This window comes from Ornithodoros turicata, chromosome 8, assembly GCF_037126465.1.
Source record: "Ornithodoros turicata isolate Travis chromosome 8, ASM3712646v1, whole genome shotgun sequence".
Classification (NCBI taxonomy): Eukaryota; Metazoa; Arthropoda; class Arachnida; order Ixodida; family Argasidae; genus Ornithodoros; species Ornithodoros turicata.
In genome coordinates, this window is record NC_088208.1 from 34396236 (window position 1) to 34413324 (window position 17089).

At 45.5% G+C, this 17089-nt stretch overlaps 1 protein-coding gene across 3 annotated transcripts; it reads right to left on the reverse strand.

Annotated features, from left to right (window-relative positions):
- Positions 1-4906: 4906 nt before the first annotated feature.
- LOC135367079 (serine/threonine-protein kinase PAK 2-like) lies at positions 4907-16974 on the reverse strand. 3 transcript variants are annotated; one of them, XM_064600183.1, is made up of 16 exons: positions 16839-16974; positions 15224-15329; positions 14981-15114; positions 13453-13559; positions 13171-13330; positions 12486-12515; positions 11495-11568; positions 11317-11415; positions 11120-11206; positions 10195-10418; positions 9779-9965; positions 9617-9709; positions 8959-9058; positions 8242-8438; positions 7340-7477; positions 4907-7239 (listed from the first exon to the last, which is right to left on the reverse strand). In XM_064600183.1, the coding sequence occupies exons 2-16, from the start codon at positions 15274-15276 to the stop codon at positions 7156-7158; spliced, it is 1767 nt and encodes a 588-aa protein (XP_064456253.1). In that variant the 5' UTR covers positions 15277-15329; positions 16839-16974; the 3' UTR covers positions 4907-7155. The 3 variants fall into 3 exon arrangements, with proteins under 3 accessions (XP_064456253.1, XP_064456254.1, XP_064456255.1); XM_064600184.1 differs by lacking the exon at positions 16839-16974 and adding an exon at positions 15993-16156; XM_064600185.1 differs by lacking the exon at positions 12486-12515.
- Positions 16975-17089: the final 115 nt, after the last annotated feature.

Here is a 17089-nt window from a genome sequence, read left to right on the forward strand (position 1 = left end):
CGTCAAATTTGGTTCGTGCGTTTTGTAGCCCTAGCGCTCAAGAAATTAACGGCGGGATTAACGGCGGGCAAACGCAACTACGTGTTCTGCACTTTGTTTCTTTTTTTAGCCATGTCCACAGAAGCCTTTTTAATGTCAGGAACACACCGTATGGCATCAAATTCCTCCAGGCAGACAACAGATTTTCTCTCAGTCGTTCCCATTTAGCAGAGGTCTTCGCAGTTGGGGTAACGTCATTTGCTATATACTGTAATGTAACGGGACGCATATAAGAAGACCCACAAGAAACATGTTAGCCCACACAATTACGCTAAAGCGAGTGAAACCGCCGTTGCATGGTCTCCCGGACGCTAAGAAGTGTTCCGAGTCGCCTCCACCTCTTCTGAAAAGGTAATAGACGTAACGATGACGATGAAAATAATGCCATAGCGGGCGTGATACATAACGAATGACCAAGATGCATTCATAAACAGCATCAGCACAATAATGTGCGCCTTTGATATTCCTATACCAACGTGTAATGCGTCAAGCGTCGTGTCACGTGTTCCAGAAGGTACATCCCTCAGATCCTCTTCGGGCTACGAGAGCAGACGATGCGTATCGTCTCATCCAGACCCTTTCCAGACCCTCGCCTTTTTTTTTTTCTTCTTCTTCTTCTCGGATTGGCATATAAAGATCACTGGCGAAAGACACGCGAGAAATAGTTCTGCCTTTTTGATTAGGAGACGCCATCGCTCACAAGGTCTACGGCGCTGAAGGGCCCTGCTGGTGTTCTTGCAAGTATTTCACGGGAATCACAGCATCAGGTAGGTTAGCACGTCTGATATGCAACGGTGTTGGATCGATACGAGGACGGTAAGCACGATGTGTTATGTAATGAATATTGCGACGACCTTATACCTATAGTGTTATCTAGATGACAACTGTTCGGCGGTATTCCTGGTACCTTAAAACCAAAATAGCGAGTGTAGTGGTTTGCCCCCTTTTGTGACCGGATGCGTATTTGTTTTAGACGGTTCTAAATCCGATGAATTATATCAGATTAAAATCCACGTGTCCATTTCATGTCCATACATGTGGGAAGGTCCTGGAGATGTTACATCCACCGGTAGGACTGGACTTGTGTCCCTTCGCCTTTCATCCCCTTGTCACGACATGATAACGCATTGGAACTGGGGCAGTTTGTCATCACGCACTAAACATTAGCGAGAACCGATCCCCCTCCCTGCGGCTTACGTTTTGGAAGTGTGGCCTCCGAGCATTTAGCATATGAACGGCACGGCGACCACGCGCACTGTGTTGTTGGTCCATTGAGCCGGGCATCTGCTAATAATTTAGCCATGACCCTAAACAGCCTGAAGAACAACATAAAAATCCGAAAGGTAGTGCGACAGCTATTTTTAAACCCTCGGGCCGCGAACTGTGCCTTGATGGTTCGAGTGGACGTGACGAGTCGTTGTCAGCAGGGCAGAATGACAGTGCAGACCATGGACATTTGTCGTCTTCGGCGCAAATCGTAACAGTGTACTGTTCGTTCCCTCTTCGTTTACCTTGCTATTTTCTTCTGTGTGTTTTCAAGGCGCACATGTTTTGTCGTTGGCATCAAAAAAAACAAAAAAAAACTCCGATTTAAGCCTACAAAAAGATAACATGATTGATAAAAGGATTGCAATGCTCATTTTGAGATACTGAAGCGAAACTTGTTTCTTCAACGAGCAGAGGAAGAAACTTCCGAAGCAACTTTGGGTAAACAGAGTCGTGACAAAGCAGAAAATATGCTTTGGATTAATCTCCCATTCCTGCGTTACTTATTCTTGAAAAATGGTTAACTTACTGCCACGAGCCACGCACGGAAAACAACGAGAGTACCGACGCATATTTTCTTTTTTACTGCAGAAACCAACGCGATACTTCGCAGGGTAGAGCAAGGGCACACCCTACGCGACGCCATTACGATGAAACCGCACTTGATGTATGAATTAAACTGTAATTTACATATAAATTTCCAATCGCGAGTAGCTTCGACATCATAGAGGCGCATTAGCAAGATAACCACAGCAAATCATAACAGAAACCCCGAGAATGATGGATAAGAAACACCTTACGACCACAGCAAACCGTGGACCTTTCCAGAAACACATGCATAAAAAGTAACGAACGTAAACAACCGACAGAACACCCAGCCAGCAGATTTCCAGGTTCTGACACAACACGAGCACTGACCTGGAAGAAATCATTTGTGTTCGACGTGTGCAGGGATACGTCTTCAAGTTTCCGAGAAGCGACCGCCGGTAGCTTGCGCAAGACCTAGCGTGACGATCCAGCCCCGCGGTTAGCAGAAGCATTCATATTATCTGTCGCACTACGTGCACACAAAAGGACTCTTCTTGCACGGACGAGCACCTTGTCACGTCTCCGTGGATGCATAGCTGTATCTTATGCACCGCGAGGAAGGAGTTTAGCACGCCACTGGAGCCGAACCACTATTCAAAACAGGCGTGAATAACAGCTTCCGGGCTCGTTGTACCTCACGACAGCAGACTATAGTTTCCGACATTGGCCTGATCACTGTCTATACGATGCTTACTTCCTGTGTGTATCAGAAGTACAGAAACACTTCGATAAAACTAGAAGATACAGCGATCCGATGAAGGCAGGCTGAAGCGAAAGTCTAAGGCCGGCGGCACTGGCGGAGTCGATGGGAGGAGTGGTGGGGCGACCGCCCCCTCGAAATCGTCAGGTTAAACATTAGGTTCCCCCTCCCCCGCTACGCGTTTTGACACAGAATCCAACCACCCCAAGTGAGGGTCTCGATCCGCCCTTAGTCGGAAGCCGCCGGTATTTCGAACAGAGACTGTCTTATATATCGCCGTCACATGGACAGTCTTCAATCATCGTTGAAGCCAATGGCCGTAACTGAACCACTTTTTTTCGTCGCCTTGGAACTGAACATGAACTAATGAAAAGTACTGCCTCGAACCGGTTCGGCAAAAGGTTCAGAGTTTCATTATTATTTATTTATTCGTAAGGCGCTTGGACAAGGACGATGAAGGGTGTGGAGGACACTCAAGTCGAGGGCTAAACCTGCCTCATATGCCGCAAATGTTATTCAAAATCCTATCTTCGTGCGAATATGGTATACGGTGCGCGTAATCCTTCTAGTCATGCGCTTGCCGCTTGTTGTGTCTTTGGATCACACCCCGCGCTGGTGTTGTCATCATGCACATCTTAAATCAATGCTTGATGCTAAAACGCCGAATCCTTGGGAAAACCTTGCATCCTGTTCTGTACGCACCCTCGTATTACCAGAGAATGTTGGCGCAACTTTTTCTGCGATGTACTGAATCGTAATGAACCCGAACAAACCGGTTCGAACCGTTATTTCTGCGCTACGGAACTCAACCTGAACCGAAGCCGTAAATTTTTCGGTTCGACACCCAGCTCTGAACGCAACTGCCAATGCTAGAGAGCACGTGCCTAGTAGAAGAACAGACTCTGTTCGAAATATATGCGGTTTCCGAACTGCGGCTTTTGCCTGAATTCGATAAAACTAGTACGACTGAGTACAGACACTGCGTGAACAATTTCTCATGTCTTCCAAGACTTGGCACGCCGATAAGTTGAACTCTCCTTCTACCGCAGGTACCATGCCACAACTTTGCCACACTTACGCAATACTAGTCCTCGCCGTGACGCTCGTGTCATGCGCTGCGTCTTCGACCACGAATCTCAAACAAAGTCCACGATCTGCATCTGGAAGAGTAGCTACTTCTCGTACCTTCTTCGACACCGAAGATGTCCTGCTCTTCATGGTGGGACTAGGCTTGGCGTCGATTCTAGGCCTGGCCACGTTCATGGCTCCTTTCACGTCAATCGTTGCCTCGGGCTTGACACCCGTCGCCTTGCCTGCCACTGCGGTCGTAAACCCTGGCACTGCAGCGGTAGCAACCGGACGACGGCGACGGAACGCAGAGTATGACGAAGATTCGATCGCGGGTGATGGACTTCTGGAAGTGCTCCAGGCGGTGAGCGACGCGTACAGGAAGTACGGAGGGTGAACTCGACGCAAATGTTTAAGTTACAAGATGGGTATTCACAGGGGTAAGCCATCGGTTGCTGCTGTTTCGTAATCGTCCTGAAGGGTAACGCAAGTTCACGGGACATCACATGCAAGACTTTTTATATGCAGATATCCTTGTGTGGAGGATAACATGGTTATCGTGGCTCTCATTAAAACTATCTGCACACGCGACGATATGATCACATGATCAGTGTGACGAATTTAATACGCGACTGTTACCTATTAAAGACTTAACTCTGTTGAATACATCCCATGTTGTCGTAGTGAGAATAGAATAGTTAAGATACCTCATTGGAACTTAGTAAACATAATGTACATCATGCTGGTTTAAGGTTACCAGCAATACGTCCCACACAGGACGTGTGCCGGATACTTCCTGGACGTTTCTAGGTTGCGCATGTGTGCAAAGATCGTGCATCATAGGGAAGAAAATTCATCAATAAAAGCCTTTGTCGCATAGTGTCGCAGTGTCGCATGTAAGAGTATGGTACCCATGTTTCATGACTGGATGACTACCTTTTGGATCTATTTCGGATATAAAGTAAGGTAAGCAAATATAAAGTGGCACGTTATGCATTGCTCCATCAACACTACGAATGAGGTCTAAAAAATAACAAGGCCAAGTGCATTGGCAAGGCATGGCTTCTTGGGCATAGAATGTACAAGACTAGCTTCAAACGAAAAGCTCAACCACACGTGGTCCCACTTTGATTCATGTGGCTTCACGCTCAACAGTAGGAAAGAAATCAGCACTTCAGTAAGCTCCCCAGTGATGCAGTGCCAAGGGAGCCCTGGAACGTAGCACAGTTCTGACATCTTACGTAGTACAGTTTTTTTTACTACAAAAGTCTTTATTGATTCATGTTATTGCATCATATAGTGAAAAGTCATTACAGAACCTGCAATTCGTTAGGACAAAAAGCCCTGGTTTCCTGACTACAACGAAACACGACACTCTATTGGATTCCAGAAAAGGCACATCATGAAAGAGTCGACAGAGAGAAGTTATCTATCCAGAACGTGCACACACACAGGGCACTTGCAGCTTCCACACACAGACTTCAGAGTTTTGGGGAATCTTAACTTGCTTCAGTAATTCAAGCGGTTAAGGTAAACAATCAACACTGGAAGCAGAGGGCGAGGAGGAAAGATAAAACAGAAAAGTACAGCTCTTCTGCCAATGTTTCCATTGCCAGGGAAGATAGGTATGTGCGAGGTTTTGATTGCAAGGAACAATGAACCAATTGGTTTGATCAAACAAAGCAGTGTGTTCACAAAAAGTTGAAAAGTTCAGTTCGCATTCTGTGTTCCTGGGGGTGGTCCTTCTGTGCCCCCAGCTCTATTACGGTCAACCTCGGTTGTGGCTCATCGACTAGAAGCAAACTCTCCGCTACGCCGACCAACGTTACCAACAGATGTGCTCCGTTACCGAGGGGTGTCTCGAAGGAATTGAGAGAAAGGCATTGCAAATGCACTTGCATGCACCTGCAGCACTGTTGTTCTATGCTCCACATTATGTCAACATCATGTTATCTTCCTGAACGGGTGCTGTAGTTCCTCTTTCTTGTTTTGCACAACTGGACCATTCATCCAGAAGTAAACCAGACTCCTATCAAAGCTGTAACCTAACCCGATATCTTAGTGCTCATTATCACATAGGGCTTGCATCTAACTGAAAGGAACAAAGGATGGATGTCTGCAGATCTGGGTCCATCCTTGAACTTTGCTCGGTTCTAAAAGCAGGACAGGATAACTCCTAATGTGCCCCACTGGTTTACGACTAGAGCCTGAAGCTTCAGGGTTTAACCCGATCTTTACCCGGCAAATTGCCGTCGCTGAGACATCTGTAGGAATGCACACTGACTTGCTTGGCAGCAAATGCAGTTACATCACTGTTTGCACCAGACCAGTAGAGTTAGTTTGAGTAACGGAACCCGTTTTCTCCCCAAATTTAGCGCACTGGAAGTTTTTCCACCCGAATTCCCATTAATTTAGAGCACATGTTTACCTACCCAATTTTTACGCCCCAAATTTAGGAAAGATATTCTTTCCCGATAACTTCACGCTCTATGACAGACTTCAGTGGGGAATATCAAGGCGCAAGTAAACCGCTCAAAATGTACGGCGTATTATGACTTGGTTTCAGGACAAGAAGCCCGTTACTTGTGGCTAAATCTTTGGCAACAAACAACCATTGGTACGCGACACAAAAATAGAAAACGGTAAAAGTATTCACGAATTAAACGTAAGACAATGTTGAGCATAAAAATATAAACAAAAGCCGATACTGGGCTGCCCGAATGTCCGTTCACAAGCTGCACGGAACAACGAAGGCTGAAAAATGCTCCGCCGCCCAGAAAGCAGGAAAAAGTAGTTGCACGTAAGGCCGTAGCTGCAAGATCGTCATCACACGAGGCAAGCTACACAGAGCTGAAATGCATGCTGTCCAGCACAGTGCTGGCAGCAGCTGCACTTCTTCTGCACACATTCTGCACACCTGCACTTAGCTATTTTTTTTCCATGTGTCTTCACTGAGCTTCCCTATTAAAAAATGTGAATATTTCTAAAAAAAAAAGTCGTACACCCTCAATGGCAGTGTTTGCCAACACCAGAGTATGTGTAAACAACACTAGGTCTGGATAGAATGCTATAGTTGTGCCAACAACAACAAAAAAAAAAAAAGGAAAAAAAAAAGCGATGTACCAGTCTGCATATCCAACATCGAGCACCGCTGCACCGGGCACCAAAATAGCATTCCCGCAAGACCAAAGACTACTACCCTTCAAAAGCTGCTACGAGACGACACCGGTCCCGGATGTCACGAAAAACTGTTCGGCACCACGAGCAGTACAGCGTCTTTCCCACGAGCTTCGTAAAATAAATAACACCTCAGACAGTCTGCACACACTTTCCTGTTCGTATCCCGCAGCTGCTCTCTGCTGACGCATTGAGGGGCAAAGGGCTAAAACTCGCTGCACCCCTTACCCATTGCACATCGCTGCGTCGCGCTTCCTGTTTCGCATGTTGCATGTTGCATGTATTGAAAGTGCACTAGGGTGCACTGGATAGATGCTTCAGTGGCTCTTGGCAGCTTCCTTCGCAGCGACGATGAGAGGGTGAAGGCTTGTCAGCGGCCTCGCAAGCTTCATGAAAGGATGCTGTAAAAGCGAATTTTTTAAATTTTTTTTTTAAGTAAACAGGATTTCATGAAAAGAAGATGCACTCCAAGAAAAGACTTCAAAGGCAAATAAATCAAACCTTTAGTAATTCGGAAGCTGCATATCGTTTATCGACGTCCACTTCGAGACATCTGTCCAGCATGTCTTGGAAAACGGGTGTGAGCTTGTCTCGGTCCTTTATTTCCGGCTTTCCATTGGTTGCTATTAGATACAACGCCTGTGGAGAAGATACAAGATAAATACCACGTGTCCTTGCAGTTAATGTGCACATCGTACACGGTAAAGTGCCTCGCGGAGCCTGCCGTTCCCCTCAGAATAAAATCGTCCTCTTTTCGCGGAATATTCGATGTCTTACAGAATCATGTACGGATTTCGACCGATCCGCGACATTTTGCCGTGCTAATTCCGACGAGACGAGACTGTCATATGCCTGACACTGCTGATAATTACTGGCACTTACGTGGCTGAACGTGCCAAGACGAAAGTAAATCCCGTAAGGGGCCTTTGGGGTACATTGAATAAATAAATAAAATAAATAAATGTAATGATAGCAACGGCCGGAGTGGAATTGACAGAGTTGAGTCTTTGAAGTCCTTGAAGTTACATTTGAAAAACTGAAAAGTTACGAAAGGCTGCAAAAATGTGTGGGGCGAATCTAGACGCGATCCTGATAGAATCCTACACTTCTTTCTTTTTTTTTCTTTTACCTGCACAACTGTATATCCCACTTCGCCGAAAAATAAATTTTCCACCGCAGGAGGCTATGGGCTTTTTATTGGTACGCATCTGCCACTGCACAAAGTCGCAGCAAAGAACGCGGCAGAAGCCCCCTGGTGCCGTTCTTTCCCCTGACAGCTTCCCAATTTTTACTAATTTGATAGAGTACAGAGAACACAGCAGGAAACACGGTAAAAAGCGAGTCAGCGAATACAGCGTGACAAATCCACGCTAGCGAAGAGACCACCAGCTGCATCGACGTACCCTTAGAGGGTTCTCGTTCAAATATGGCGGCTCCCCTTCGATCATCTCGATGGCCATTACGCCTAGGGACCAGATGTCAACCTTGGGGCCGTACTGTTTCCTCGTCACCACTTCTGGAGCCATCCAATACGGTGTGCCCACCATGGTGGTACGCTTGTTCTGCTCCGGGGATATTTGCGCGCAGAAGCCAAAATCCGCTGAAACACAAAGTAAGCCTTGTTAAAAACGCCGCCGGCACTGAACCGAGCCGGAGCTGCGTCACGCTCGGTCACTCGTACCTAGGGTTGCCAACAGGCCGGTATTATACCGGGAAACGGACGGTTATTTGTGCGCTCTGCCGGTATTTCTGGCTCAGGACCTTTCATAAGGGCTTTTACGGGGTTTTCCCATCAACATTCCACTACAACTTGAATAAATCTGGAGCACTGACCCAACTCCGCAGTCACCAGTCATTTTCTTAAGTTATTCATTATTACGATTATTCATCGTTATTATTATTCACAACGTCTCGTGTTCAGAGGGGGACAAGAGCAGTGGTTGTGCAAAGCTGTTGGTGGTTGTGTCGAGCCAGGTAGAACGTTCCTCACCCACTTTCCCTTTCCCCCTTTCCCTCTATCCCACCTCCACTCCCTCAGCCGGTATTTTTCACTCCGAAAGGTGGCAACCTTACTCGTACCCCACATGCTAGGGCAATCAATCAATCACTCTTGTACGTACTTAGCTTCACGCTGCCATCCATGCCCAACAGAATGTTATCACTTTTGATGTCTCTGTGGATAACGTGATTGTAGTGCAGGAACTCAAGGGCTTGAAGTACCTAACAAAAGAGAGAGAGAGAGAGTGTGACAGTGCTCAGCGCTCGTCCTACTACAGTAGCAGACTGATTCTTTGGGCGCCGATTATTCGGACTCGTTCGATACTTCGGACTTTCACGGAAACGGTGACCTTCACATTAATGATTAACAGATTTTGAGACTGTTTTTTCCGGACAGATCGAAGTCTGAAGGCTCGATCTTTCGGACCGAAATGCTTGCGGAGAAGCACGAACAACGCAAGTTTTGGCACTGCAGTGGCAACTTTGCAACCGCCATTTCGGATTGTGCGCTTGGATTGGATTGGTAATCGGAATCCTAGGCGAGACTGCTCTAAAACTTCCGAACCGTACCACTAGGTGGCGCCACCGAAGTGCCGCAGCTTGGCACTTTTGCGCGTTTTGTGTGGGCACTTTTGGGAGTCCCCGAGTTTGTTGGTGCCCGCTGTTAGTCAGCTTTTGGACTGCTGTATTATTCAGAGTTTTTTTTTCCGGTGACCGTCAAGCCCGGGAGAATCGGTCGGCTACTGTATATATCAAGAAACGAAATTAACAGCAACCTACCTCCCTACAAACAGCAGCTATCTGACCCTCGTCCATGCAGGTTTCCGTGACTACGTCGGTTAGGGATCCCCCTGCTAGATATTCCATGACAACCTAGCAGAAAGGAAACGTTCATGCGCAACGCTTTGCAAGGACAATGGGAGGAAGAAACCCGCTACTCACCCAGAGTTCCTCTCCAACTAGGTAACTATCGAGATAGTTAACTACATTAGGGTGCTTGTTCTCACGCATCACAAGTATTTCATTGATGATGAGCTCCTTTTTCGGTTGCTGCGACAGGTTCATCTGCTTAATGGCTACTTCCATGCCCGTCGATGTCTCGATTGCAGTATACACTGTCCCTGAAGCTCTGCCACGTAAAACATTTTTTTTAAAGATAAAAACAACTGCTTAGTAAATAACTGAATAATAAAGAAATAAACTTATTAATTAATTAACTTATTAACTAATAAACTTATTAATCAAAACTTATTTAATTAATAATAAGTTTATTTCTTAATAACTAATTAATAATTAATAAACTTATGAATTATAAAGTTTTTGCGTATAAGGATGGCGTAAATGGAGACACTTCTCACCCTTGCCCAATCTTTTCCATCTTGGTGTATTTACGGTTGGGGTCGCCAATCGACACTATGCTGCGCAACTTTTCCATTATCTCCTCGTCCGACATTTTCTTCTTCCGCGCGCGAGTGACAGGCAATCCACCGCCTCCTCCTGGAGCACTGTTGTTGTTTGCAATATCCCTCATGTCATAACCAAATGCACCATTTTTATTATCTTCTTCGATAGGTTTTGTATACTGTAAGAGCATGAACAGAGAGATGTTAGCGACCTAATGAGGCGAGAAGGCCTTCTCCAATTCTCGCGCACGGTGATAAGGCACATTTAAAGCCCCTAGCTTTCCGCGAAGCGGGATTCACAAATCAGCGGGATTCCACGGGCAAGAAAAAACGAGCAAAAGAAGTTGCACTATTCTCCCGAGATCGCGTACCGACAAGGCCCGTGCACTCTTGCAGCATTTCGTAGCTTTTCAATGTGCAATAATAAAAAAAAATGGTCTCAACTCGGTCAATTTCTCTCCTTGCATTCAATTTTCTTTTGTCGCGGCACGTTCAGCAGTGCGGGTGCCAGAGCAGCGTCAGTCGCGAGTGATCAGGTTCAACCCACGAAAATGGCGCTGAGCTATTGAAATCCTTACGTAATTCTGTAGTAGTACATCGAAGTTTCCGAAAAAAAAACAATTCTGAGGTTAACTTCAGGTTCTGCGATACATGGCCAATTTTGCAAAAATTCTTTAAAAATTAAATTTTTAAATTAAAAATTATGCAATCATCCGATACTGCGATACATGGCCAATTTTGCAAAAATTTCGTTACAATCAAATTAATTTTTAAATTAAAAATTTTGCAATATCCCGATACTGCGACACATGGCCAATTTTTGCAAAAATTTCGCGGAAAGCTGGGGGCTCTAGGCATGTTCTAAGGCACGTATACTGACAATAGATTTTGTTTTGTCCGGCCTTGTTGCAATAGGTGGCGGAGGTCCGGGCTCTTCATCCTCTTCCTCTGGGGAAGACGGCGGCTCCTGCAGGAGAGGAGGAAACTGAGCGAGGACCTTTCTCATTCCAGACATTTCTGAACAACAAATGCACGTGACTCTGCCGAGGGGAATTGCCTCTTGCGGCACAACCTTACCTTATAGATGAGTTTTTCTGACACATGCCTCCTGGGAGGAGGCTCAGTGTGGGGGGCGAGAAACTTTGGAGCATTTTCCGGCTCTGAAATGCTGTCCTCCTGAAAGAAAGCGGCAGCACGTTGAGCGCCAACTCAACTTACACAGGCACCGAACAGAAGAAGGATCGATGGTACGTACGGAGGTTGAAGAACCAATCACCGTCGTCGTGAGGGCGTACTTGTCACCCAGGTAGCTGGGCCTTGGAGAGGGATCTATATCAAAAATATGCGTAATTAGTAATATACACAACGGTGAGTAATATCTTCCTAAGCTTAAAAAATACCTACAAACAAAAACAAACAAAACACCTAACAAGCAAATATATCGGAGAATAGACAGAAAATGGTGGGAGGGGATTGTGGTACCACGGCTGTGGGTAATTAATTATGTGCAAAAAACACAAACTAATATCCCATAAAAATACATGTGACACAGCACAGCTATGGCACAAAGTTATCGGACCCACTATGAACTAAACCACTGTGCCAATCAAATAGCATATCGAATGAACGGAGGTCTATTACACTGGCCACTGCCAAGAAAGCCAGCCCCACACAGGTATGATGAGTATTACCTCCATGTACATTTCTTTGGGGTAGACTAAAGCCAACTCTCAACAGCCCCCCACACTACGTGACACTCCTCTCCACGTAGGGCAACTACCCTAGCAGGACATGTCTCACTGGTGCCAGCGCATAGGCTGAGTTCACACAGGCCAACTTTCTCCACCATCTATGCTTTGCGGGAAAACTCTCAAAGAAAATAGCTTGCAGCATGCAAAAGCAAAAAATACGGAAAGCCCAATAAAATGAGGTCAAACTGGATTAAGGCACAGTACGCAGCATGTTGCAGTGACATGACGTAAGTGACATTCAGAGGTAGAAATGAGACCACTATGTGGTAACACTCGGTGAACTTCACGCTTCATGCAAGTCTTTCTTAAAACTTAAGCCATTTTGTGAGGCATAAGCTGCAAACATCTCATAAAATCAAGAAAAACGAAAGAAAAAGAGCACGCTCTAGTGATAAAAAAAAAAGTTATTGTTTCAACAGCCTTACAAAAGTAAAACAGTGCACGTGAAATATTAAACAATGTGCGCAAACACCAAGAAGATGTACTTTTACGTACGTGATATTTGCCATAGCTCGACTAGCTCGGCTGTTCCAGCGAGTAAGAAAAAAAAAAAGAGACATTTTTCAGAAAAGAGAACACAATCATGAACAAGAAGCAGTGCTCTTCTCAGCAGTGCACACTGTCATCTACCATGCACATTTATCAGGTTCACTAATTTGCAGCAGCATCACGCTGCATAATATCGCAATCTACAAAACATGAGTGCAGGTCTAATTTTCAGATTTGCCACTCGATTTTAAGCTTGACACTGACATACACGAATAAATTATGCAAGGCGTGTTAACCCTCACGAGAGAAAAACACAGACAGCTGCGAGAGAGGGTGTTGTTCGGCACCGGACACTTCAGAAAGGTCTAGAAAGGCTATTTGTGGTCGCTCACAATCAAACATAAGCTCCGAATGCACTCTTCTACCCAGTGTAGTTGTTGTCTGCAAGCAGAACTGCGCACAACTCATGTGCCTTTTTAGCAATGGGTGAGGGGAACAGATAAAAAGGCATGATATGAAGAGGGCAGGAAGAAATACAATGGCGCATGTAAATTCGGGGAAGAATCGGGTAAAACCCTAAAACTTCAGGCTCTAAGCATTACACACGTACAAAATCATAAATCTCGAGTGAAAAGGAAATTTCTGCTCAAGAGTAACACGATGTAAACGACAATCAGAAAAGGGTTCGTACCAAGGGTTCTGTTCATCGTCATATACTTAGAAGCACCCTTGTCCTTCGTGGAAGCGTCATACCAATTGAGAACATCGAGAACGGCTTGCGGATTTTTCTTTTGTTCCGACTTGGTGATGTTGGAGTTCTGCAGCAGCCTAGCCCACGACTCCGGCATGCCCTGGAAACGTTACAGTTAACAATTTTGGTCAGTGAACCCAAACTGCTTTGCTCCATGGTCAAGACCAGCTTCAAAATGTTTTCACTCCACGTGTTTTTTGCACATTGACAAGGCGCACCCACCGTGAATTCTCCAGTGACAGCGTCAAAGCCGACATGCACCGTATGCTCGAAGTTGGTGGGCGGTGAGATGATGGGTTTCTCCAATTCCTTCTTGTCCTTTTTGGCACCTACATATTGAGCAACCACAGTTTTAGGTATCCAGTTCTATTTCACGTGCACAGTTGCACAAATTCCCATCTGCATCACATAAAACTGCCTGTCACAATAAAGTCACATGCCATTAATAGGTACAACCCTGGTTATATTTGTACAGAAGTCGCGCTAGGGTCCTATCGTTGTGAAAAAAAATCCTTAGCCGCAGCTTCGATAATATCTTATATATTATGCACGAGCTGGAAGACGACAAAGTGTGTGGCAGTTTTACCAAGGATGAACATAGGTGCAGTCTTTACATCAATCTGAACTGATTATCCTGCAGTAGTCATACTTGTTAAGTGTGAATGCACAATTAAAGATTTAAAAAAATACACAGCCGCAGGATGCTAGCACTCAACATAGGCATTTACCCTGAAACACTCAGGAACCAATATGTGTGCCCACATACCCTCACCCTCTTACAGCAAATCTTATCACGGAGGACAGAGGTCGAAGCAAAGTCAACTTCGAACAAACTCTGATTACATTTGTCACCCTTTTTGAGTCAGGATAACTGACTCACTTGTTCATACATTGTTCACGGTAAATGTTTATATACAAGGGCCTCCATCAGTTCCCTTTTTAACTTATCCGCCAACCAATAGGGGACCTCTGCCTCTTCAACGGTGGTATTGCATTCAAATTTGTGTGTGAGCCTTGGCACAAATGAGACTTACGCGTCAGCTGTGGTAATTTGATTATCCTACAATTGCGTACAACCAACTTTGTCTTTTTAAAGATTGTTTGTTAGTTCCACGCTAGATGGACAACCAAATGATATGAGCTGCTACTTTTTGTTTAAAGGAGCCCAGAAAGCCATCCAAAAGATTTTCTGTTTCTGGCAAATTACGAAAGGATGTAACTTGACGTGACAACTGACACACAAAAAAATTCTCCGTACGCAGTATTTTTCTTGGAATAAAACGCCCCCGAACATCGACGCGTGCGTTCCAGCTCGGCTCGTTCCGCAGGCCGAAACAAGGAGGATCGTGATGTCATCGCGGTTACGAGAGAGACTGCGCTCCAATCGGGGCCAGCGCTTCTCGCACTTGTTTGTCTTTTTCGTTTTAACTCCCAGTTCTCTCTCTGTGTGTAGCAGAAGACGCTTCTCCAAACAAGCAAACCAGGTAGCGGGTTGTACCGCGACGACGTCAAAGCGAATCTGGCGACTAGTTGTGGGCATTGCCACCGTTGCGTGCGGTCGCAATTTTCAAAATTGCAAAAATTCAAAATTGCAAAAATTCATATTCCGCGATGTATATGCATCTGTCGAGTGAATCACTCCACACGGTGTGTTTTAGCAGTCAGGTTAACGGCCCGGTGTGAAAAAAAAAAAAAAAGGTCGTGACTGAAGCGCTTTCTGCGCTCCTTTAATGGTGTCGCAACCACTCACTTTTTGGAGTCTTGTGTTTTCCTTTCTTCCGCTCCTCAGAGTCTGGCTCTTTTGGAAGGGGCCGCATGTCCACTGGCACCGCTGAGGAGTCTCGAAGCACGGGGCTGGGAGCCACGCCAGTGCCACGCACATTACTGTGGTAAGGGAAACACAGTTTACTGGTAGGATATGGTGAATGCCCCAAACTCGTTGCTCGAGCACCTTTACCGAAAGTACTGAAGCAACATGACCTCACGCCCTCACCTTGCACTCGTAAGCCTCACAGGGGGCGCTGGGGGTTTATCGTTGTCATCCATGCTTAGTGTCCTATGTCTCCCCTGCCTTTACTTCAGCCAATGCACATGGTCCCCTGGAAAACAGACAGCACCACACTGGTTTCTGTGTGTTCACAAACATAGACGTACAATAACGAGAGGATAGAGAGGTAGCAAGCGAGCTGGTGGTATAGATCCATAACTTAAAAACCCGAGACTAGGAGACAAAAAAAAAAAAACGACAAACACAGACAAGTCTGTGTCGACAAACACACACATTGTCTGTGTTTTTCGTTTTTTTGTCCCCTAGTCTCAGGTTTTTAAGTTATGGATAGAGGTACAGTCAGGGGGGAAAGTTGTTGGCCATAGCACTCTTCCCATGGCAAGGCAACCTGCTTTTTAGGAACCTTTGCGGCGGAAAAGCATATTCAGCAATTGACAGGTTAATATAGCGGGTAGGTTTGCTATCAGGCACACTCAAACAGGAACATTGCAACAAGTTTGCAAATGGTGGCAGAGTGATATGACGCTGTTAAAGAATGACCTTCGGACAGGTGTATAAAACGTGAAATTGCTGCCTAGACAGATTGCTCACAGCTGCACGAATTCTGAAAAGTAAGGCACTAAAATACACCGATAACTGTTTCAATTCAGCGCTTAACACAGGGATATCGATAATGTGCATGTTGGTGAATGGAGGTAACACTTCTGAAGGGAATCATGCGGGGCAACTAGAATAAGAAGGTTGAAAAACTCACAACGGAAGAAGAGCATCCCCCAGTATAAAAAAAGGCCTGTTCACTTAGTCAGTCAGTCAAGGAGCAACAGTTAAACATGGCCTGAGATGACAGCTCTGTGTATCCAGTGCTGCATTACCTGCCTCTCATGATACAAGAACCCAGCAGCACGAAGAAAAGAACGGAGCAAAGCTGACACCTGTACTCTTCTAAGATTAATGTGCACTTCCTCAACGTGCTAGCTCTCGTGTCTCCCGGGGGCATTATCTTTTATCGTACGAGCTGCCGAGTAGACTGGCTGATAAGCCGGCATGAGGTAATCTTGTGGAGGACGACAATGAGATGCGCATGTATTTGTTTTCATGCAAACAAAGACAGGATAGGAATGCGTAACACGATATCTGGGTGCTTGTGAATGAAACGCAAGAGGCGACTTGACAAGTGGCAAAGTGAGAGCCATGAAAGTTTCTGTATGTGCACAAGCATGGAAATGTCGTACTCCACGACTCTTACAGCAGCAGTGGGCGTATGACAGGAGTCATGGATGCTTTTGCTATATTATTATGCGAACACAGCATTGCTACACTTCGATGATTGACTGCACTGAAACACATGGGAGAAAGCAAGAGCTTCTACATCTGTGCTGCTGAACTGAACCAGTTTCAGTAGTACTGCACGGATGCAACGAAAAATCTTCGAACAAGTTTTAAAGATGTTAACATGCTGACGGAAACGCTCGTTCTTCGTTTTTTCATGACAGAGGCAAATAATGTGCTAGGAGTGCTAGCGTACTGGGGGGTCGACCCTGCCTGTGCAAAAGTTTGCTGGCTTCTCTGCGGAGAAACTACAAATAGCCAGAGTGCTTACCTTCAGACGAGTAAATACGAGTCGAAAATTTTGAAATTAATCATATTTTTTCTCCGATTTAACATTTTGTAACCACAATACTCGACTGACGCTTCGAGACGTGACGTCACAGGCGACCCCGCCGCCGCCTCTCGAATGAGTCATAGTTTTGTAACCTTATCTACAAAGGAGCTACACATGTTGATAGGACAAATTTAAACTAATAAAATATTTCAGAATAACAAATACTGAGCTCCATAGCTGTTTACTCG